This window comes from Phascolarctos cinereus, unplaced genomic scaffold, assembly GCF_003287225.1.
Source record: "Phascolarctos cinereus isolate Bilbo 61053 unplaced genomic scaffold, phaCin_HiC Scaffold_5;HRSCAF=322, whole genome shotgun sequence".
Taxonomy (NCBI): Eukaryota; Metazoa; Chordata; class Mammalia; order Diprotodontia; family Phascolarctidae; genus Phascolarctos; species Phascolarctos cinereus.
The window spans coordinates 53,392,097-53,416,068 of record NW_027555958.1 but is presented as its reverse complement, the minus strand read 5'-3'; the positions used below and the strand labels follow the sequence as shown (position 1 = coordinate 53,416,068).

The window sequence follows — 23,972 nt, the reverse complement described above, 5'->3', positions numbered from 1 at the left end:
AACTACTACAATTTAAAAGAGGTGCTTACTCTGCTACTCCAAGGACCAGGGAATTAATACAGGACAGATCCATCCTCTTACAACGTTATGGGATTTAAGAGCACTCGTGCATCCTCCTGACTGCCACTTTGGCAAGTCAACTAAACCCTTGTCTCCTTGTCCTAAAAAGGGGAAGCAGCAACATCTGACTCTTCTTTCTCACAGGGTCCACATTCAGATATATTATTAATTAATTTTAAAGTCATATTTGGATTCCAGGTATTATTACCCCTGGATCTAAACTGTTTGTTAAGTTCAAAAACACAAAATTTCAGAATTCAAATAATCATGATGGACGCTCAGGAAAGAAAGCATCATATATCTAATTCATAGAGGATTAAAAGAAGAAAAGTGAACTCGATTTGAAAACTTTTTCATTTTTCTAATTTAATAGAAATAACCAAAACAAAGTGGTTCTTAAACAATGCTTTTAACTGATCTAATACAACTTCTACAACACATTCCAGAGCATTTTAAACAAGAAATATTTACAGGCTGCTAATGTATTAAATAACCATGAAAAGAAAAAACTTGCCTTTATTACACACCAGCAAAAAACACAGGAACGGAACAATTAGGAACTGTAACCTCATTAAAAAATTAAATATGATTATTTAGAGAATACCATACCACAGAAACAGTACTTTTTTTTGAAGAATCATATTGAAGGATGAGTCAAGTTAACTATGTGCAAAAAAAAAGTACCAGTAAATACTGGGAGCAAAAACCATCATTAAGAATGCTGTGAATTTAACCCTTTCATGTGTAGTTATTTCATCTACCTAAAAAAATTAACAGGCTTTCAATTGCACAAATCTTTTTATAGGCTTATATACATGTTTCATTGTGTTTTCAACATAATAAATGCCTACATTTTTCAGACCAGTAGCAGACATGCATTTCTTTTTATGTTTTAAATTTAGGTCACACTCAAAAGGGAATGCTGCAAAGGCACTTACAAAACGCTTTTAGTGCCTTACCATGTAGAAATCCAGCTAATTCAAAAGAACAGTCTTCAATTGTAAAGATTACTTGCTAGAAAAAGGGTAAAACTGAATTTCTGAACATTTTGTAGTTCAACAGTTATGTTAAAGATATCCAAATTAACTGTACTTTTTGAAAACTACTGATTCTCAGATACAATAAAAAGCATTATTATAAAGGAACAAGTCGGCAACCACAAGGAACTAAGGTGGAAGAATTTCTGTACATGCATTTTTAACAAAGTAAAAGAAACTGCCATATCCAAGTGTATATATGTGAAGTCTGAAATATGTCTATGTAAACTGTGGCATATAAATTTATTTCTTAAAAAAAGTACCTCCATTATTTACTCAAACACCTACTTTTAAAAAAATATGTAACTTTCCCCAATTTTTAAAATAAAATGCCACAATATATCATCAGTAACTCCTGCCCATTTATATTTTTATTTTTTAAAAGCTAGTCCTGGTGATATGCATACAAACTTTCCTAAAAAATCACTGTCCAAAGGAAAGGATTCATGTCATGCAATTAGGCAACAGACTTAAAGCAGTTTTATTGCTTTTCAAGGAGGAGACAATTGGGAGGGAAATAAATGGAGGAGTCTGTGTCCAGAATGCTGTTATAATGTACTGTAATTGGGAACGCTGCTGCTGTTACCTAAACTTCAGTAGATTAGTTAATAAATGTTCTATGACAAGCACAGGTGTGGATTTTCTGATCATAAAGGGATAAAAACTTTATAAAATATTTCATTGATCCAATGTTAATGATGTTGACAGCAAGAGGTGCTGAATGCCAGCTTTGACAAGAAATAAGCTATCTACACTTACAGAGCATGTCTGCTTGTTAAAAGTGTATATGGGATGGGGGATTAAAAAAAAAAAGAGGGAACAGGAGGCCAGGGAGAAAAGGGAATGAGGGAGGTGGTCACGCACCCCTTTTTTGGATAGGAACACAGCCTTCATAGTACGTGGTAGGCCACAGTCCCAGGGCACAGTCAGGAGACCTGAATCTATTTAGCTGGTTAACACTAATCACTAGTAATTACAAGGCAGGATACCTGCTGAGGTAATTGATCAGTCCACAATTAGCACACTATACACTTTTCACATCTGTTTCAGAACAAACTGCCTTTACTTCTTTGGATTAACTTAAAAAAAAAATCTCAGGGCCAGTTACAACCAAAAATGAGATATGATTTTGTTCAAAAAAGTATTTCTTTAAACAAGTTATCAGAATTAGACACCTTACATCATTTGGCCATCCAGACATTTTACATCATAAAGTAGAACACCAATAAAAACCATCTCAGCATCAGGCCCTTCATACTCTGTGATGATAGCTTGAAGGTTTATTCCAAGCACGGCATGTTCTAAAGCTAAAAGCTCAGAAACTCCCTCTACATGTATTCACCATGTAAAGTCATCCCTTCATAGCAATGAATACACTGGGCCAGGTGCTATGAACCACACAAACATTAAAGTGATCACAGATCAGGAAAGGGTTTTTTTACTTTAACATCCGTGGTTTTGTTTTGGTTTGGGAAGGGGTTGAGGGTAGGTATCATGGGAAAGAACCTAAGCATTGTACAAATGAGACTTGTTCAGGAATTGCTATTACAAAGAAATATGCAAATATGCAAATACTGAAACTCCTGAGAAAGACAAGGACATGAGGCTTCCAAAATAAACCAAAATAACCCCCAATATCCGCCATTGTTATTCTATGTTCAAAGTTGGTCTTCACTGCAACTTAATTGGAAAATATGCAAAATTTCTGGCTACCAAGAGAATTTATATTAACAAGGTCCAATGCTACTGGCCACAGTATAACATGGGATACTCAAATGAAATACCCTTCTTATCAGAGCTTATATTCTGTATAGTATGTAAGGGAAAAGTTCAACTAAGTCCAAAGCGAATACTTGTGACCTTCAGTTTATTTGCTCAACTGTGAATGGCTGCTGGAGAAGCAATAAGGTTTTCTGCACATCAAATTCCAAATGATTTGAAGAATTTCTAACATGGTCTTTAAGAACCAAACTTTTCTCATCTCTATCCCCCTCCCCAAAGATACAAATACTGGAAAACAAACAGAATATAAAACTGCTAATTCCCTCTTTTCTAAAAAGACAGATTGTGCTGATGGGACAATAATGAAGAACCACGAAAGAGAAAGCAAAGGTACAGCCCCTGTCAGGACTCAAAGCACCCCTGCCCTCCCTAAAAGGGAACTGGTCACCCTCCTGACCTAAAAGGTCTTCCAGCAAATGTGTTTTTCCACTCATTTTAAAGTGATAAAGAAGGGAGCAGGTAGAAGGGAAAGGAGGGGTGGAGGACTCAGAGGAAGAGAAAAATTCTTTCAAGTGAAAAAGGTAGCTACTTTTGGGGAAAAACTGTTCTCTGCAAACTTGAGTGAAATTCTAAAATATTTTAATGCTTCTTTTGTAATTCAATTTACAGGAAGGTCTGGAATTTAAGATCATACAGTGAAGTGAGTCAAACTAGCACTTATGGACTCCACTCTGTTTTCTTTAATATTTTAGAAAGGCCTCAAGGTTATTTGTTTTTCTTCCCTTGGTAAATAAAAGAAACAACCCAAAGGAATTTTGCACAAGCATTTCTTTAGAGTGTTTTTGTTGGTTCAAAATGAGCTAAAAATATTTATTTCTACAGTACAGTTAAGTCAAATAATTTTATTTTATGAATGGCCTATACTGTATGAACTACTCATGCTGAATGTATATTAAAAAAAAAAAGGCAAAAGGTTTGCCACAAATCTGCTGTGTCTGAGAAAATCTCTAATAGCACATTCTTTTATTTTGGCCACTGTATTTCGATCTAATTTGTCCAAATAAAAGTAGGACTTTAAAATGTTCTTCCTAACAAAAGAAAAGCCTGTACAAGGGCTAAATTACACATGTCTTGGATCTAAGCATTACTAATGGAGAGAACAAAAACGAACCATTCCAGAGTAAAGTTGATTTATCTGCTTAGTAATGCTGCGACCAGGGTAGCAGAGGTGGGTATACTCCAAATACCATTCAAGTGGGGACCGGCTGATTTTCAGGCTCTGACTCCCAACCCTCTTCACGGCCTTTAAGTCCCCAGTGGGGAGCTATGCAAATGTCCCACTTGGTGGACGGACGAGTAATCTAACCCCACCGGGTTTGTGATAATCTTTTAGACATTTCATTCACAAGCTGTTTCTGAAGAAAGCTTTGAGAAGTCTGTTCTCTATTAAAATAAGATAGAACCTCAAAATATGAATGTGATGTTAGAAATAGACAGCATATATTACAAATCCATTCTTGATAGGAACATTAGTAAGAATACACATTAGCTTAAAAAACAGGCTCAGCAAATGTTGCCGATCTGCCAGAAGTTTCAGTTCACTATTTACAAATAAGACAAAGTGAAATACAGGAAATTTTACACATTTGGTAGTTGACAGGTTATTGTTTGCCAATAGTGGTCTATCAGAAAACTGATATGAAGGAAGACTGGATGACTGCCAGTAGTTACCTTCTCAGACTCAAATTTAAATGCACATGAAACTAAATTAATTTTGGAACAAACATTCTGCCTGTTTCATGGGGGCAACAATACAATCAAATGAGTTAACCTGGGAAGTGCAATTGTGTGGGGGTGTGTTTCTGGATAGGACTCTATTATAAATATACATGATCCACTACTGAAGAACTGCCATCTCTTTTTCAGGCTCACCCTACTGGCCCCAGCACTGCTGCTGCTCACTAATTCAGTAGGCCGGGAAGGCTGAACAACAAGTGAATGAAGGTTGAATTTCCTGCATCTAGCTATGAGAACCAAGTTAGTTTTCTGAACTAACACAGAAAGTTAGGCCCAAAAACATTCAAATGAGAAAAACTAATTGATTGAAAGTCATGATTCAATGTTGAGCCCATATTAGAGGAAAATTTGAGTAATGCTACTTTCACTTTAACTAGACAAGAACCCAGTACTGGGAATAATCTGATTTAGTAACTGTGCTGGTCCAGTCCTAAGAGAAAAATTATCAAGCAACATGACTCAAATTATTTACCTGTACAGCCAGTATCCTACACCAATCTAAACCACACATGATCACCAATATTCGCCCGTCTCTAAGTGTGAGAACACGGACACCCGTCTTCTTCGGGAAGAACAGGGAACTTCAAATCAACTGTTTTTCTTTTATGTCCGCAATAAAGCTGTCCCCTCTTTTTGACAAGAATGTGTTTTCCGTCCAAACATTTTTCAATCTAATACTGTCTAAAAGCAAGCTACCAGCTTCTTCAAGGAGGTGGCCAACCGTAGGCGGGATGTTCCAGCAACACTTAAATTAAGTTTTTACAATGTTATTTAGGTCCATGGTGTCATTCTACTTTATATGTACGGGTCTCTCATCTGATTTTAGGCGTTTTCGGCGTGGCTGGATAAAGTCTTCATCAGAGTCCTCAGTTATCTCACCATCATCCTCTTCTTGCTCAAATTCTGGCAAAGGCGGGAAGGTCCTGTCTGAGTAGATCTCTGTGAGCTTATCTTCAAAGTACAAAGCAACTGATTTCCCTGCCTGTGCTACTTCTGAATCAGCCTGCAAACAAAAGATAGGAACATTTACCTATTGGTAATGCACGTCCCTTCACCAAGTGTGCATGGTCTGAAAAGCTTACCTTCAAATTAATCTCTTGTGTTTCTGCATAAACTTGAACAACTTTCATCATCTAAAAAGGATACCAGAGTCAAAAAAAGGGAAATTATAATCCTTTCTAAAGTTATGAGACTGCATAGGGTTGGTGACTAAAGTCAGCCATAAAGGGAGAACAGATTGCTGTGACTGATCAATTGCTTTAAAAAATTCAACAGAACGTACATTAGGTTCTGTTTCTAAATCCACAGCAAAACCTTATTACTTTAAACCCCACTAATTCAGAATTTGTAATAATTAGGGCAGGGGCTGAGCTGAAGTACCTGTGCACTACTATCTAGGAAAAATGGGACCAAAAAGCAAAGACTAAGGTTATAGGAGAAATGATTAACCTGCTTAAGAAAACTATTTTCCAGCCCTTTTACAAAAAATCACTTTAGCAATATTCACTTGTATATAGAAAACATGCTAATCAGGGACTATTTTGTTTACTAAGTAAGTATAGTAGGACCTCTTTGGCATCATTTTGCCAGCCATTAGTTCGTGTTACTATGCATACTGGAGGTAAAAGAACTTCACTCTTAAAAAAAACCCAAAAAACTTTAAATCATTCTTTTTACCAATTCTATTCCAAACAAGAGAGATTTTACTACAATTATCTTAGTACTGTCCTTTGCCTTGATCCCAGTCACACCAAGAGATCTACTTCTCAAATTTCCTCATTTTTGTTTGAGGTAGTGGGTAAATAAAAATCCACAGGCAGAAGTATATATATCTCCATGGCATTAAATGGGACTCATATGGAACCACAGAGAACCCAGAACCAACAAGGCTAGAAGCAGTCCTGGAATCTGAGGACAAGAATATTTCCAAATAGAGCCCCTCTCTCCATCTGTTACCACTCCCCCATCCCATCCCCATCTTGATAAAGCCTTTCTTGAAGAGAACAGGACTCTTGATTTTTCTCCACAGCCAACACAAAATTAGTTTCAGTGACAGAGGTCTCTACCATATGTTTTCTCCAGGACTAGAAAGATAACCTTTTTTCTTTTCATAAAAGGCCTAATAAAGTAATAAGTTCTCAGCAGAGCTGCAATGCCGGCCCAGAAAATTCAGTATCAATGTTCTACTCTTAGTCTGCAGCCAGGGAAGACAAAATATTGCACATCAAGGGTAGACTTACTTGTGCTCTGTGAGCAAGTCTGAAAATGACTAAAACCTAATTACATAAGCACAGATAATTTCAGCTATGTCAGGGATCTTTCTGAATTTCTACTTAAAGTAGGTTACTTAGAAGTCTTACTTTCTCAATGTCTTCCATGGATTTGAAAAAGTCATCAGAAGACATTGACTACCTTTGGACTCTGGTAACATAACAAACAAGTAAACAAAAAAAACCCCCAAACCTTTAACTAATCAGGAAATCTTTTTCTTATTTAGAAACGGTGAAACATCCACTTATTAGTTCTAATGAAGCATATTTTAAAACTTTAAAAACTGATTGTCTTTCTGAGTTTGAAAGAACTTTTTGAAAAACCTAAGGTTCTACATCTTGGAAGCTAACATACTTCATTAAACCTTTCACAGTTCTTGAAGATCAACCGGACGTCTGCCACAAAGTCATCAGGGATTTGGTAGTGTTGGGAATGTTTCTTTTGAAGCTTCTTTTTCACTGTGGATAAATCCATTGGTTTCTTTATAATTTTATAGTAGTTTGGTATCTGGGGGGAAAAAAAAAGAGAGAAATAGAATTAAATAATTCCCTGGTCATATTATGCTATTCAAAGACTGAAAAGATGTGCTATTCAGTTAGGAAATTTCAGTCTCGAAGACAAATGTTTTAAAACTCTTCCACTTTAATCCAATCAACAAAGACACTCTTGTAATGAGTATATGGCAAATCCCTGATAGAATGAGCTCTTTGTGGTTTAAGAGTCACTCAACACCTAGGTATTATATACTTTATGTCAATATATATAAGCAACAAATATAAGACAACCTGCTGATCAAGGATCACAAATGGCTCATGAAAGCAACGGATAAAGCCTGAGCAAGTGTGAAGGAAGAGATTGCCATTACAAATCATACTGACGGCAACATGTTCATATGAAGATGCTCCAACCAGTAAAAGAGGAAAACATTTTCATAGAAATAACAGAAATCTGTATTTGCTAAACTTAATTAATTTTCTATGGTTCTTTGTCAATAACACTTACAAATTCTGGTCTCTACCTTTGGTCAAATTTGCTACTCTAGTATTTAATAATTTAACAGAAATAAACTGTTTAAATAGGACAGTCACCAAAAAAGAAATAAAATCACTATCTTCTTCTACAGCATCCATACACTGCAAAGCAGCACTTTCATACCATCTGGAAATCATGGGAATATTATTGTTTACAAGGAACAAAAACCTCCTCTGTGTGACTTCTCCTAGGCTTAATTTTTATGACTTTACTTTTTTCCCCTCTCATATTAAATTCAAGAATTTAAGAAAAACTTTAGCATCACACAATTGTGCAATAATCAACAATTTGTAGCCAACATAGAATTTTAGAATTTGAAAAGACCTTAAAGGTATTTCAATCTGAGTTTTACAGATAAGAAAACCAAATCTTAAAGTAAGCGACAACAGTAGTTGTGGACTGGAACTCAGGTCACCCAACCCCTATTTCTGGCCTGGTAGTCTTTTTGCTAGCCTGTAATTCCACTCATTAATTGACGGATAATGGTTTTTTCTTTCTTTTATGCAAGAATCCAGAGCAATATAACCCTAGCTGTACTACAGTGAACACCCTTGGTCTGAAACTAATAGGATTATAAAACTTTTATCTCATATAAAAGAATCTTTTTATTTTTAAAGACGAAACAAAATGAACCTTCAAAATCTCCCACAGTTATTATTTCTTTCATGATCAATGTCCTCAGTATGGTATTTCTGGGAGCAGTCCAAACAATCAGCAGGGGTAGTGTTGGTAATTCAATTTTATTAGCCTAGTTTCTTTTCAAGTTCAACACCTAGAAACAGAATGGGAGAGCTGAAAAGGAGCTCACGGGATCACTAGTCTAACCCTCTTATTTATACTGAGGCACAGAGAAGTTACATAGTTTTGCTATTAAAGGCAAAGCTATGGCCAGGACCCAGACTACATGACTTTCAATCCAATGATCTTCCCTGTGAACTAGTCTTCCTAGGATTTTCATAACTTCTGAATTTGAATTCAATTTAAAAAAAAAATTACATGAATACGAGCCTGAATACCACACACATGAAGTTTTAATAGACGAATTTCATTGTCATTCTGCCAAAATTATAAACTCTAAATAAAATCTTTGTCCTTTTAAGAACAGCTCATCAAAACTGAGAATTAAAAATAGACAACTCACCGAAACAGGGACTGGTTCCTGGAATTCAATACTCAGTTCATGGCAATAGAGGTAAAGCAGTAGACGTTCACATTTCTGGCTCCCCCGTAAAAAAGGTACAGAAAGAAAACTTGTGAATTATCTTTTTCCTCTAATAAGATATTCTTTAGAATTTGAACAATCTTAATCCACTTTTCATAAGCTGTTTTTAAGAATAGTTTGTGCATTCAAGGAAATCTACCTCATTTCCCATCAGAATTAGTATGAGTAAGGATCTAAACGATGGTCTTTAATCTCCAGGTCATCCGACATAAACTGAGAACTTAGATTTGGATGGAATTAAGAGATCATTTAATTCAACCCCATCATTTTACACATGAGGAAACCATGAAGTGAACTGTCTAAACTCACACAGGTACTCTTTAAGAAGAGCTTAAATTTGAACCCATGTGCTCTGAATCCAAATCCAGTATTCTTTCTGCCAAACCACAATGCGTTCTTCAAAAGACAGATCGGATAGAAAATAAAAGGCTATGAAGTGAAACTAACTCTCTTAAAGGATGCTGCTAAAAGTATATGCCTATGGCATCTCAAGACATATTTCTAAGTCAACTTTTGGTTAACTAATAAACAAATGGAAGGGAACCAAGAACAACTCCTTAACCGCTCAATAATGGACTTTGCAGGACACTTTATTTTGGGCGGGAGGATGCAACCAATTCTTTTACCTTCTATGATACGCTACAGCGAATATTAAAATGAACACACAGCATATCAGCAGAAGGCAGCATGCTCAGTGACCGAAAACCATCAATTTGGGATAAAAAAATTTGCTATAAACTAACTATACATAGATTACTAAGATACTAAGACAGTCATACTGTCTCATGAGAATTAATATAAAATTCTTGCATATGGATTTCTTACTATCTTGAGGGGCCAGAAATTTTCTTCTTAGTACCCAGCTGAAAGGCAAATTCTTTGGGAATTATCCTCACAATTCACTACTTAAGATAACTAATATCCTCAAATGAAATCCACTTTACTATGGCTAAGAGATCAAATATTTCTTCAAAAAGCAGGCTATCATATAAACTAAATATTACCTTCTATCTTCAAATACTAGCTGCTTACTAGAAACACTGACACAAGAGACTTCATGTAAATTAAACCATTCCAACTAATACTTCTAGTTTCCAAATTCAAGACTAGCCCTTTAGTGAAAATTGTGTGAGCTGAAGGTTCATTACCAAAAAGTGCCAAGTAGGTAGATCACATCAAAGTCATAATGAGAAACCAACTATTTGGCACTCACCCTTTGGTCCATGGGGCTTAAGCCCTGTGCAGTTTTCCCCTTCTTGCTGTGTTGCAAATTGTCACAATCATATTCAACTTCAGGTTTCCCAAGATCTCTGCAAAATGTGCAAATCCATTCTCCACTACAGAGGGAGACAACATCATCAGTCCAAGTTCTCAAGATGACTTTATCAACTTTTCCCCATAGGTTTATGTTCATGGGCCCCATAGACACAAGAGGGAATAATTAATGACACCATAAAAGAATCAACTGCTTTTCAAAATGGTTCAATGCAGGTTCCCTTAAATAGAATGTTCCTGACTAATGTGGAAAGATGTTTCACATGACAGTACATGTATAACTTCTATCAGACTGCTCATGGTCTTGGGGAAGGAGAAAAATGAGGAACTCAAAATTTTGCAAAAATGAATATTGAAAACTATCTTTACATGTAACTGGAAAAAAAATACTATTAAGGGAAAAAAACAGAACGTTCCCCTTGTATATAAAATCAGAATTCAACTCATAGAACTAATTCAAATAGATTTTCAGGAATGCACAGTGACATAGAGTGAAGTGCACCTATCTGTACTGTATGCTAACTGGATGGGGAGTGCTATCTTTTACTTTATCATAACAACTCATTTGTTTTTGTCAGGATTTCACATTAAACTTAAAGGTCTGAGAAGACAGAGGCTGATTCTAACTGTTATCTCTGAAGAGAATTTGGCATTGATGCCTACTAGAGTGGGATGATACTGCTAATGTATACAAACCTATTTATGTAGCAGCTGCAGAACTTTACCAAATACAATCTCTGTCTCTAGTGACAAAATCCTAAAATTCCAGCATTCTGGGGTATTTTACAACATAAAAGAACATGGAATAATCCTTGCATTTAAAACCAAGGAAGCAGAGTTTGGCTCTTTTAAAAAGGAAAGAAAAAAAAGGGGACCAAGATCTAGGTGAAAGCACTTAAACAATTTTGTCATGGTTTAACCATATAAAGCAGAGGTTCCCAAACTTATTTGGCCTACTGCCCCCCTTTTAAAAAAAAATTACTCAGCACTCCCATGGGGTTAGGTTAGAGGTTAACATTTATTTTTATTCAGCACTCCCCAACTGTATCTGAGGCTCTCCCACCACTCTCCCTGGATCAGTCCAGGGCTCAGGGTATCACCCACTTCGGGAACCTATGAATAAAGGATTATGTATTTTCAAAGAACAGAATTAGTCAATCAGATCTCTGCTTTACTCAATCAGGATTAAAGTGTCACACTGCTTTTACAACCTGTCTCAATTTGGTTTTACACATCTCTGTTCATGTATTTATATCTGGATTCAGAAATGAATGAATGTAAATGTCAATTCAAATCAATGTTACTTATAAAAATGTATGTTGGGCTTTGGGCTTGGTGTAGCATATACACAAAAATGGGGGGAAAAGAGCACAACAAACTATAGCCCTTAATACATCCGGGAGAACGAGACATGTACACAAATAACAATAACAAAATAAAAGAATGAGAGAAGTACAGAGGAATGATCACATTCCTACGACATCTGAGATGTAGGGATGAAGGTGTCACTTTCATGAGCCTCATGGTGGAAGTGTTAACCTGGGGCCTTGAATGAAAAGAAAGATTTCAAAAGGTGGGGGTGAGCAGGAAGAGCCTGTTCTAGGCATGAAAAGCAGCAACAAGCGGTAGAGAAAGGTGGAATGCTTGGTGCATGGCAAGCAGTACAATGTAGGTGAAAAATATAAGGTGAAAATTGGATGGTGGAAGGCCTTGAATACCAAGCTAAGGAATGTGTTTTATTCGATAAGGAACGGGAAGGTTTTAAACAGGGGCATGACATAATTAGATCTGTTAACACTGAGTAATGTCTCAATGTTCTGGACGTGAGGAAGGGATAATAGTAAGGGGGTCTCAGTACAGTCTAGACGAGATCATAAATACCTGAACTAAGATCACTGCTCTACAGCTGCTGAGAGGTCATTTAATCCAACCTGCTCATTTTATAGATGAGGAAACTGAAGTTGAAATGACTCAGCAAAGGTACTAAGTATCAGAGGGGGAGATCTGAACTCAGGTTCTGATTCCAGTACTATCTCTACTGTATGAGTAAAAGTAGAGAAAAAGGGGACAGATATGAATAACAATGCAGGGGTAGACCCAATGGGATTATGAAACTGATTAGATGGGGAAGGAATGAGAGGAAAAGAAAAATAATTAACTCTCCAAGGATTCAAATTTGGGTGATTACAAAAAATGACTGACACCATTAGAAACAGATGTTAAAAGGAATGAAAAGTTTTCTGCAGGAGAAGCACAATCAAGCAAAAAAAAAAAAAGCAGCACATTCTACATTGGTCTTATTTCTGAGTCCTTCGTTGTTCTATTAGGAGGTGAGCATATGTTTTATCATGAATCCTCTGGAATTGTGCTCAGTTATTTTGCTGATTAGGGTTCTTAAGCCCTTCAAAACTATTTGACTTTACAATATCACTGTCTTTGTACAAGTTGCTCTTTTCAATCTGCTTATCTGGATCTGTATCAGTTCAGACATGTGTTCCCAGGTGTTTCTGAAATTGCCCCATTTTTCTTACAACACAATATCATTTATACACCATAATCTCAGAACAATACAATGGTTTAGGGCATGTTCTAAAGCACTGTGGGGGGAAAGAGAATCAAAGATGGAAGCACTGTACTGACTATAGAAAGCAGAATTATTCCACCCAGTTCTGCTTGTTTTCTCTACCAAGGCTGACAACATGGTGCAGTGGCAAGAGTGCTGGCTTGACAGTCAGAGGATCTGGGTTCAAAGCCCCACTCTTGATGCGTACTACCCATGTTACGTTGCGTGAGCAGCTTAACTTTCCTGGGCCTAGATTTCCTCATCTGAAAAATAAAGAGTTTCGATTGGATGGCCTCTGAGTCCCTTTCAATTCTGGTGCTGTGACCCACTGATCTCTGAACTGGAAAAGAAAATAAATACTAACATGGAACTGATAGTTTGGAAAAGTGAGGCAATAAATAGTAAGCGATCTCAGATACTCTCAAAGAATTCAAGGCACTCGAGCTACAAGAACTGTAGCACCCAGTGCCAAAATTGCTGACCCATTGTCAGGGATATCTCTAGGAGGATGGAGAAGAGGTCCCAAAAGATATGGGAAATTATAAATGTTGCCTTGATTTACAAAAAAAGGGAAGAGAATGGAATTTGCAAACTACTCTGAGACCAGTGACCTTAATTTGGATTCCTGGAGAAATTCTAGATTGTATTAGTCAGTCAGTCTGGAGCATACTAATGACCCTTGGTCAGAGGAAGCAAATAGATTAGGGATTTGGTTCACAAGCTTGGCACAGAGACACAATGTACTAATGATGGTGGGTTTCAATGAGTTAGTGAACAAGCCTTTATATGCCAGGCACTAGGCTAAGCTCTGAAGATAAAAAAGAAAGGCAAAAAATCGTCCCTGCTCTCAAGGAGCTCATAGGCAAACAACTATGTACTAACAAGATACAGAGAGGGCAAACTGGAGATCACCTTGGAGGAAAAGCACTCAAATGAAGGAGCCGAGGAGGGCCCCAAATGAAGCAGGAGTCCCCCTTCTACAATAACTTCAAGTAGTGCAAAACACACGTTTGAAGAAGTCCATTTTCAAAGAACTCACTACTTCCCAAAGCAATCCATTCCAAAATTATACAGCCTAAATCTGTATCTTTACAGCTTTATTTATTGTTTCTAGGCATGCCCTAGAGAACACAACAAATTTAATTCCTCTTTCCCAGATAACTCTTTAAAGATTTGAAGTCAACATCACCACAAGCCCACAAATCATTTCTCCTCAAGGCTAAACATTCAGCTCCTTTCATCAACCTTTATACTAAGTATTATGTAGCAAATCCCCCTACCTTACCCCACCCCACCTCCACCAAAAGGAGTTACTTTTTTCTCTCCCTATTATGTGCAAAAATACACATGAATGCAAAATTTACTCAGGAATGAGATAACATTGTTTTAATGGTGATGTTTTATTTAAAATAAACTTAACCTTAAGGAAGAAGAGCAATAAGTAGCAGAGGGGTCAAGACACTCACTATACAGGAGATCAGAAAATGGTGTATCCTGTCCTAATAATTTAAAATGCTGGTGATGAGGACGGGAGCTAAACCCCAAAAAGGAAAAACCCTGGACCTTCCCACAAGGCCTGATCTCTGGCGTTCCCCCTGAGGCTATAATCCCATCAACTGGCCTTTCACTGTGGCTATGCCCAATCTGCCTTACATTCAACCTAGCGTGGCCCTCCACTGTCTTATCTCCCTGCAGGAACCAGCCATTTCCCACCCTTAATCCTATCTAGGCTCCATTCTCCCTAGGCCACCCCTAGATTTCTATTACCTCATAGACTACTCGGGCACTCCTAGATCTCTCCCATAGTCTTTCTGTATATAAGGTCCAATGGAGACATAAGGTCTCCACTGAGACGCTCTGATTCTGATAATCTAGCCACTGCTCAGATTGTCACAATCTAGCTAATAGGTCACAGATGCTCAGATTCCTTAAGAGTCTAGCTAATATGGCGAATCTTCAATAAACCTTGTGTTTGGCTGAAAGCTTGGGTCGAATTCTTTCAGACAGGACCCACGTGTCATGATTTCGGGATTCCAGGATCCCTAACCTCATCACTGGGACTAGGTTATGACTCAGCTTTCTACATGAAAAAGGGGAAGTCATTTAAGCTGCCATGGCTGACATGGCAGGTCTCTTGACAGAAATAAGGAGGCTCTAAATTTACAGAAAAACAAAAGTTTTGGGGACCACATTCCTCAAAAGGAGAACTACATTAAAATTCCTAAGAATTAATTTCAGAAATAATAAATTTATCTTCTTGTACCTTGGAAAGCTGAGAAGTGTTGGAACGTGACAGGTGAGGTGAAAGACCTTTGGACACTTTTCACAGCATAAAAGATCCCCTCCATTTTGGCACACAGCACACCAATCTTCATTTGGGTCATCCTCTTTGTTGTTGCCTTCTCCAGTCCTTGCTGAACGGTGCATTAGATTTCGCATTGGAGATTTTCCATTGACAAGACTGCTGAGCCCAGGCTGTTTACAGCTTTCACCGATATCCATAGGTTCTGTTTTGACATGATTTTCCAAGCTTCCTAACGCATCCAACTCACTCTCCAGATGCAAGTTGGTTGACAGAGGTGGTGTCAAGCTGCTCTCAGGACTGCTTAACTAAAACAAAACAATAGCATCAGAACCATCTTGTTTTTCTTACAGGGGAAAAAAAAATCACATTCTTATGAAAATTAAGTCTGGACTTGACAAAAATGTCTGTAAATCTATCGTTTTTCTTTATCATAAGAGTGTATCAGAATCACTAATATATTTTAAAAACTCTTCTGATATTTGGGGCTCCTAGGGTAAATGTAAAACATCACTCAAGAGATAGCAAACTTTTCATTATTTATGCAAATGGCATAAGGGAAAGCCACAGATCATCCATCCCAAAGTCATTTAGACATCCTAGAATATGAAATCCCAAGAGTCGTAGTTACCCTAATTATGATTTTCCGTAAGCACATTAATTGGATAACAAAGGAAAATTATTTCTAAAACTTATAGTTGACTGAGGGTCATTATTTTCTACTTGCTGACGTGTATTTAGGAAGTCTCCTGAAAAACTGCCCTGGCCATATGTCTTTTTGAAGTTGTGGGCAGTTTATGAGATGGAAAAGGAAAATTAGCCAAGTCTGACCATAAACTATTCTGGAAATCAACCTTCTCTAGTATTACTCCAAGGCAGATATACAAAAGTAAGATTTATTATAGTATGAGTGGATGTGCTACATGTTTACAATATGTTCTATACTTGCACTAAACTTAATTGAATAAAAATCCATTTTGCCTGCCAGAAAAAAGAAAGAAAATTAATCCCCGCCCCCTGCAAAAAAGCCCCTCTAGATCCACTAAGACTTTTATCTTAGATTAGAACATTCAACGAGACTCACGGCAATTGCCTGAATTTAAAAGGTGATACTACAACTCCCCTTTCCCCAACTCCCTAGCAAAATCTGTATTATAAAATCTACAGAACCAAATTGAGAGTCAACTGTAGACTCACTCAATCTTGTGACTAAGCTACCCTTGCTGTAGGCCAATTGGAAAGGAAGTCATAGAATTTGGGCACTGAGACTCAAGAAAGAATGAAGAACAATAAAAACTGGCTATGGCAAAAGGAGTTTGGAGCTTTCTTTAATAGTAGGGATAATTATTTTGTTAAAGAAAAATACGAGTCAAATAACAGTTATTCCAATGACATTACTATCCTGTGCCCCTTTCACAATTCACATCTTCCTAGTCATTAGGACAGGAAAATGGGGGCAGAACAATAAACTAGGATCTTCCTTGGTAGGAGTCTTTGAGTTAATGACTGACATTAACATGGACTTTAACTCACATAAACACAGAACCTGGTAGCTGTAAAGCAGAAATTACTGACACCTGAATCACTGTTTTGATTCCCACTCTCTATGAATTCCAGACTACAAAATTATTTTCAAAGAAAATCTTAGAGATCTTCAATCTCTCCCTACCCACTGCATCCTTCCCTGCTACCTACAAACCATCCATGTTTCCTCCACCCTTAAAAAAACCTTCACTTGATCCATCTATTCCCACTAGCTGCTGTCCTATTTCTTTCATCACTTAACTCTTTTAAGTAACAAATCAGTGTCTCGCTTTTCTTCTCATGGGCTTCTAAACCCTGTGACTCAACTGAAACCACTCACTGTAAAGTTAGTAATGATCTCTTACTTGCCAAATCACCCAAGACCACCCAGTCTTTTCTCAACCCTGATCCTTCTTGATATCTCTGGACTATCAATCTGGATACTCTCTCCTTTTTAGGTGTTCCTGACACGTCTTCCTTAGTTCCTCTTCAGTTTCCTTTGCTGGATCTTCATCTAGATCACAGCCTGACTATGGGAGGTCTCCAAGGCTCCATCTTGCGGCTCCTTCCCTCTACATATTATTTCACTTGGTGGATCTCATCAACTCCCATGGATTTCAATGATCATTTCTATGCAGATGATTCTCAGATCTACGTAACTAGCCCTAACCTCTGTCCTGATCTCCAGTCTTGCATCTCCAACCGAATTTCCTGAGACATCTTAAACTCAACTCCAAAACTGAACTCCTCTTTCCCCACAAACTATTCCCTCTTCCAAACTTCCCTACTGTTGTCAAAGGTACCACCATCTGTCTTGTCACCAGACCCATTTGTTTTCTTCCTCAAATTCTCACCAGCAGTCATTCCACATAGCCAATCTGTTGCCAAGTCCTGTCAATTTTTAAAAAAAACTTTGTTTCCAACATTCATTTTTATAAGATTTTGAGTTCTAAATTCTCTCCCTCCCTCCCCAAGATGGCAATCTGATATAGGTTATACATGTATAATCATATCACTTTTCCACATTAGTCAAGGTGTTGAAAGAAGAACCAGAACAAAAGGGAAAAACTACAAGAAAGGAAAAAAGGGTGTGTGTGTGTGAAGAAAATAGTATGCTTCAATCTGCATTCAGACTCCATAGCTCTTTCTCTGGATGTGGATAGCATTCTCCATCATGAGTCTTTTGGAACTGTCTTAGATCACTGCATTGCTGAGAAGAGCTAAATCTATCAAAGTTGGTTATCACACAATGTTGCTGTTACTGTATACAATGTTCTCCTGGTTCTGCTCACTTCACTCAGGATCAATGTCTTTAAGTCTTTCTAGGTTTTTCTGAAACCTGCCTGCTCATCATGTCTTATGGAACAATAGTATTCCGTTACATTCATATACCACAACTTGTTCAGCCATTCTCAATTGATGGGCATCCCCTCAATTTCTAATTCTTTGCCACCACAAAAAGAGCTGCTATAAATATTTTTGTATATATAGGTCCTTTCCCCTTTTTTATGATCTCTTTGGGATACAAACCGAGTTGTAGTATTGCTGGATCAAAGGGTATGCACAGTTTCATAGCCCTCTGGGCATAGTTCCAAACTGCTCTCCAGAATGGCTGGATCAGTTCACAACTCCACCAACAATGTATTAGTGTTCCAATTTTCCTACATCTTCTCCAACATTCATCATTTTCCTGTTTTGTCATGTTGGCCAATCTGATAGGTGTGAGGTGGTACCTCTGACTTGTTTTAATTTGCATTTCTCTAATCAATAGTGATTCAGAGCATTTTTTCATATGACTATAGATAGTTTTAATTTCCTCATCTAAAAACCGCCTGTTCATATCTTTTGACCACTTATCAATTGGGGAATGAAGTATATTCTTATGAATTTGACTCAGTTCTCTCTATATATTTTAGAAATGAGACCTTTATCAGAGATGCTGGTGGCAAAAATTGTTTCCCAGTTTCTGCTTCCCTTCTAATCTTGGGTGCATGGTTCTACCTGTGCAAAAACTTTTTAATTTAATGTAATCAAAATTATTCATTTTGCATTTCATAATGTTCTCTATCTCTTGTTTGGTTATAAATTCTTCCATTCTCCATAGATCTGCAAGTCCTGTCAATTCTACACTCACAGTATCTACATCCCTCTCCCTACAACCCACAGAGCCACCTTAATACCTGGACTACTGAAAGGAGCCTTCTGATTGGATTCCTTACCTCTAAGTCTCTTCCCACTCTATTCCATCCTCCATTCAACTGCCCAAGTGATCTTCCCAAAGTTATCTGACCATGTCACCCCCAACTTTCCTATCTGATAAACTCCAGTGGCTCCCTATTATTTCTAGGATCAACTATAAAATCCTCTGGCTTTAAAAGTCTCACAACCTGACCTGTTTCTACTCTTCTAACATATTATTCTCCTCCATGCATTCTACAATACAGCAACACTGACCTTCTTTTCACTGGCTATCTATCCCTCTTGCCTGGAATGCTCTCTTCCTTTGTCTCTACCTCTTGGTTTCCCAGACTCCTTCAAGAAAGCAGTGTAAATCTCACCTTCTGTATGAGCTTTTCATGAATATCCCATCTCTTCCCACTCTAATACTTCCCCTCTGAATTTACCTTCTACTTAGCAGTGCTTACATAGTAAGCCCTTAATAAATAACTGCTGACTGACAAGCTGAAAAAGCAATTTGACTTGTTCCAGGCATGAAAATTCAAGAATAAATGAATCACAAACACCCTCAACCAAATGGACTAAAAAGAAGAAACACCAGAGTCAGACAAGTTTGTGATTTCCCAATGTTCCTTATTTGGGATCCCAGAGGAACCTTACCATGCATGCACTCCTCCTGCCATCCTCTGTTTTCTCTTGTTTCACAGTTCCTGAGTAGCTGCATATTTCTTCCTCAGTCCCAGGCTCTTGCTTGACCTTTACTTGGTCAGATTTGAAGCTAAGACTTGCCTTCTCTGTAGTTCTGCCTGATGACCCACAGCTGAAAATTACGCACATGTGAAAATAAAACATGTAAAAATATTGACTAAACTATAAATAGCAAACAATTGGGTGAAGCAAGTTATTAACACTGGAGAAGATAAGTGTACCTCACAATGAAATCTGGCTTCTTTGCTTCCTTTCCATTAAAAATAAGACAATGTTGCAGTGCAGATTAAAAAAAAATTGTGCTTTGCAAGTTTTAAAAAATATATTTCAAACTTTCAGAGGGATACTAGGACTATATAATTTTAAAATACTAAGACACTTGTGAATAAAAAGTACATGGCCTTGCAAATTGTCAATTTCTCAGGCAGCTAGTTTAGAACGTCGATAATTTCATTTCTGAGAGAAAGATGGGGTAACACTGGTATTGCTCACAAGCAGGCTCCATTTATTTCAATCATGGATGAAAACTGGCCTAGTACCTCCTAATGTTGGATCCATGAAGCTGGGATAAACTCTATCCAGCTCCTAAACAAAAAGCAATGGCCAATAAAAACTGGAGGTGTGACCTTAAACAGCATGAGGGATAAACATCTTTTCTATCTACAATTTTCTCCAGTACCCATAACGACACCAATCATTTCTTTGGCAACAATATAAAGAAAAAAACCCACTCAAGCAGACCTTTTCTTCAGTATGATACAAAGTATAACTAATGTTTTACTAAATCAGGTACTTTCAATTAGAATAATGTATTACCACAGTTACCATCCAAACCTCTCACATCCCAGATACTTCCAAGTGGTGGTAACACTTACCTGCCTCGACTGCCTGTGCTGGAGGTACTTGGTGGCCTCACAGGTGTGTGGGAATTGGATAAGCCTAAAAAGAGATCAGGGCAAAAGGTATGTCAAAAGTAAATACAAAGATATTTCTAATTGAAAGTACTCAAGTTATGCTTATTAAATTAACCCTAATCAATGCTTTTAGAAAGTGAACCCTAATCTTCAGGTCACCTTGAGCAGCACTTCTTAAACTGTGGGTCGCAACCCAAAAACTTGTTAACAGTAAAAGGTTTCTGAACGCGCAACAACCAAAAATTAATTAAAAATCAAACACATAACGAATCCAAGATGTTTCTGGCAGCGCCTGCTTGTGCTGCATCACACAACTTCAGTGCAGCCTGGGTTATGAACACATAGCATGCACACTTTGCACTATGCATGCCCTCAAGCCAGGCAACTCAAAAAGTGGTTCCCAATGGAAAAAGCTTTAAGAAGCCTTGACCCAGACAAACACAAAGTAGTCCACTTATAAACTGTTCATTTGGATGCCTAGGAAATTGTCTTTGAAGCCTAATAATATGGTTATAGCAAGTATATACTCCTTTTCTATCACTGACTCCAAATCCACACTTAAATTCTAACAGATGCACTTTCAGTCATAAACAATATTCTTCCGACAAAAATACCAATTGGCACAGATCTTAAGAACTCACAGAACACAAGGTTTGGAAGGTCATCTAGTCCAACTCATACCTGGTATCCCTTCTACAACATCTTCAGTAAGTCTACTTGTAGAAAAGGTGGCCTAGTCTATTTTTGGACAACTCTAACTGCTCAGAAGCTTTTTTCTTATTACAAAAAGCTTAAATTAACTCTGCAACTTCCATCCGTAGTTCACAGGGAGCACTCCCTTTCACTAGACAGCCCTTCACCTGTAGACAGCTATCATGTTCTCCACTAAATCTTTCCCTCTTTTGGTAAAACATTCCCCAGTTCGTTTATAAGATTTTCATATGATATGTTCTCTAGTACTCTCACAACATCTTAGTTGTTCTACAGACTAAAATGTGGTGCTCAGAACTGAACAGAGCAGTCCAAATATGGCTTGACCAGGAAAGCAGAAGCATCATTTCCTTAAACATTAAGCCTCTCTTCTTGTAGACAAAACCCGAATGAACTTTTGGTGCTGCCAGGCCACACTTATTTCAACAAACTATGCATAAACCTATGGGTAAGGCATCATGCTAGGAACTAGGTCTAGAAAGACACCTCCCTCCCAAAAAAGCCCTTACCCTCAAAGAATTTACATTCTGGAGGAAGGGGGGAGTACAACACGTAAACACTAAGCAGACAAAAGTAAAGTTATTTTAGGAGGACGAAAGCAATAATAACCACAGAAGAGAATGCATTCTGGGCATGGGGGACAGAAGGCCACAGAATACTGACTTCAGGGAACAGTAGTAAGCCAGTTTGGCTGCAATACAATGTGTACAAAGGGGAGAATTATGAAATAAGTACAAAAAGACAAAATGGAGCCAAATTGTGAAAGACTTAATACCAAACTGAAGAATTTGTACTTTAGCCTAGAAACAAAAGGGAGCCTCATAGAGAGCATATAAGCCTCCAGTTATTTTTTCACAAAATCTGTTTACATACACTTCCCTTTCCTGTACTGGAGAAGCTGATTTTTTTAAGCCTCTGTTTGGGAAATTGTATTTATTCAAAATAAATTTTATCTTATTTGATTAGACTTATTATTCTAAAATGCCTGCCCAGAGAAAGGTGATCAGGATGGTGAACTTGAGATATTTTGTAAGAAGAAGAGAAGAATTATTATTTTCAAGTATCTGAAAGGATGTAATGTAGAAGAAGGATCAAACTTAGTTTGCTTGGTCCCTGAGGCTAGAACTAGGAGCAATCAGGAGAAATTACAGAGACAGATTCTGGCTCAATATTAGGGAAGAAAATCCCAACAATTATAAGTCTCCCAAAGTAGAATGGATTGCTTCTGGAGGTCATGGTTCCTCCCACTCACAGGCCTCAAAGCAAGGACTAAACATTTCTTGGTTATAAAACAGAGACATTCTTGGGTAATAAGTTGGACCAGATGATCAATGAGATTCTGTGACTATTCTGGATCCTAACATGCTCAGCTCTCTCTCATAATTTCATGTCACCTGCCATTTACCAGTGTGCTTTCCATGATTTCATCCAAGTCACTAATAAAAATGCTTAAAAAGACAGGACACTCCTCTAGAGATGTTTCTCCAACTTGACATCACCCTACTACTGATCACTGGGGGTGGGAGTGGGGATCATTTTAACAGTTCCACAGCCACCAACCTCTATATTATCATCTGAGTCCAGATCTCTAAAAATGCCTACAAGAATGGCAGGAGAGATTCTGTCAAAGTCCTTGCTGAAATCTAAGTATGCTGTGCTGCAGCATCCAAGCTGCCCTCCTCTGGACAGGTGCTGGCTTATCAATGGCCTCCTTAAACTGCAATGCCCAGAACTGAACACTACATTTTCAAGAGCAGAATAGAGTGAGACTATCGCTTCCCCATTCTTGGAAACTCTGGACCTCTTAATGAAGCCCCAAATCTCATTAGCTTTTTTTGCAGCTATATCATATTGCTGACTCACACTGAGTTTGCAATCCATTGAGACCCCCAGATCTTTTCAGAACAACTGCTGTGTATCCATTTCCTTCTCCCACCTTACGCTTCAGGTTTTTTTTTTTGGAGAGGGGTAGGGGAAACAAATGCAAGACTTTCCATTTATTCCTACTAAAATTAATCTTGTTACAGACAACTTCATGCCTATCAAGATTCTTTTGGAACCCCTACCTGTCATTCACTGATTAACTATTCCTCTTAGCTTTGTTCTATCTGCAAATTTGATGAGCATGTTGGCCACGCCTTTATCCAAGTCACAGAAAAAAATGTTAAACAGACGGGGTCAAGTAGATCCTTGAGGCGCTCCACCAGAGACCTACCATGCTGACGTGGAATCATTAATAATTCCATCTCACCTGTTCTGAATCAATCTGACTATACTGTCTAATCTGTATCTTTCCATTTTCTCCATAAAAATGTAGTTGGTATTCAGTTATGTCTGACTCTCCATGACTCCATTTGGGGTTTTCTTGGCAAAGATACTGGAGTGGTTTGACATTTCCTTCTCCAGCTCATTTTACACATGAGGAAACAGATGCAAGCAGGATAAAGTGACCTGCCCAGGGTCACACAGCTAGTAAGTATCTTAGGTCAGATTTGAATTCAGGAAGATAAATCTTCCTGACTCCAGACCTGGTACTCTCTTCACGGTGCCACCTAACTGCTCCTCTCCACAAGAACAGACTTACACTTATACAGTAAAACCATATTCACTACTAGTTATGTAATTTTATCAAAAAGGGAAATGAGATTAGTCTGGC

At 37.7% G+C, this 23,972-nt stretch overlaps 1 protein-coding gene across 2 annotated transcripts in view; it reads right to left on the bottom strand.

Moving 5' to 3' along the window:
- Positions 1–400: 400 nt before the first annotated feature.
- The window catches only part of TRIM33 (tripartite motif containing 33), a 160,660-nt gene continuing 137,088 nt past the window's right edge, over positions 401–23,972 (bottom strand). Inside the window, exons 13-20 of one of the 2 annotated variants that reach the window (XM_021002238.2) lie at positions 20,567–20,630; positions 19,644–19,803; positions 15,243–15,589; positions 10,355–10,478; positions 9,061–9,135; positions 7,242–7,394; positions 5,699–5,749; positions 401–5,619 (exon numbers count right to left, since the gene is read on the bottom strand). In XM_021002238.2, the coding sequence (XP_020857897.1) occupies positions 5,407–5,619; positions 5,699–5,749; positions 7,242–7,394; positions 9,061–9,135; positions 10,355–10,478; positions 15,243–15,589; positions 19,644–19,803; positions 20,567–20,630 (1,187 nt within the window). In that variant the 3' untranslated portion in view covers positions 401–5,406. The remainder of the gene's footprint in view (positions 5,620–5,698; positions 5,750–7,241; positions 7,395–9,060; positions 9,136–10,354; positions 10,479–15,242; positions 15,590–19,643; positions 19,804–20,566; positions 20,631–23,972) is intronic. The other variant, XM_021002244.2, reaches the window with a different exon arrangement.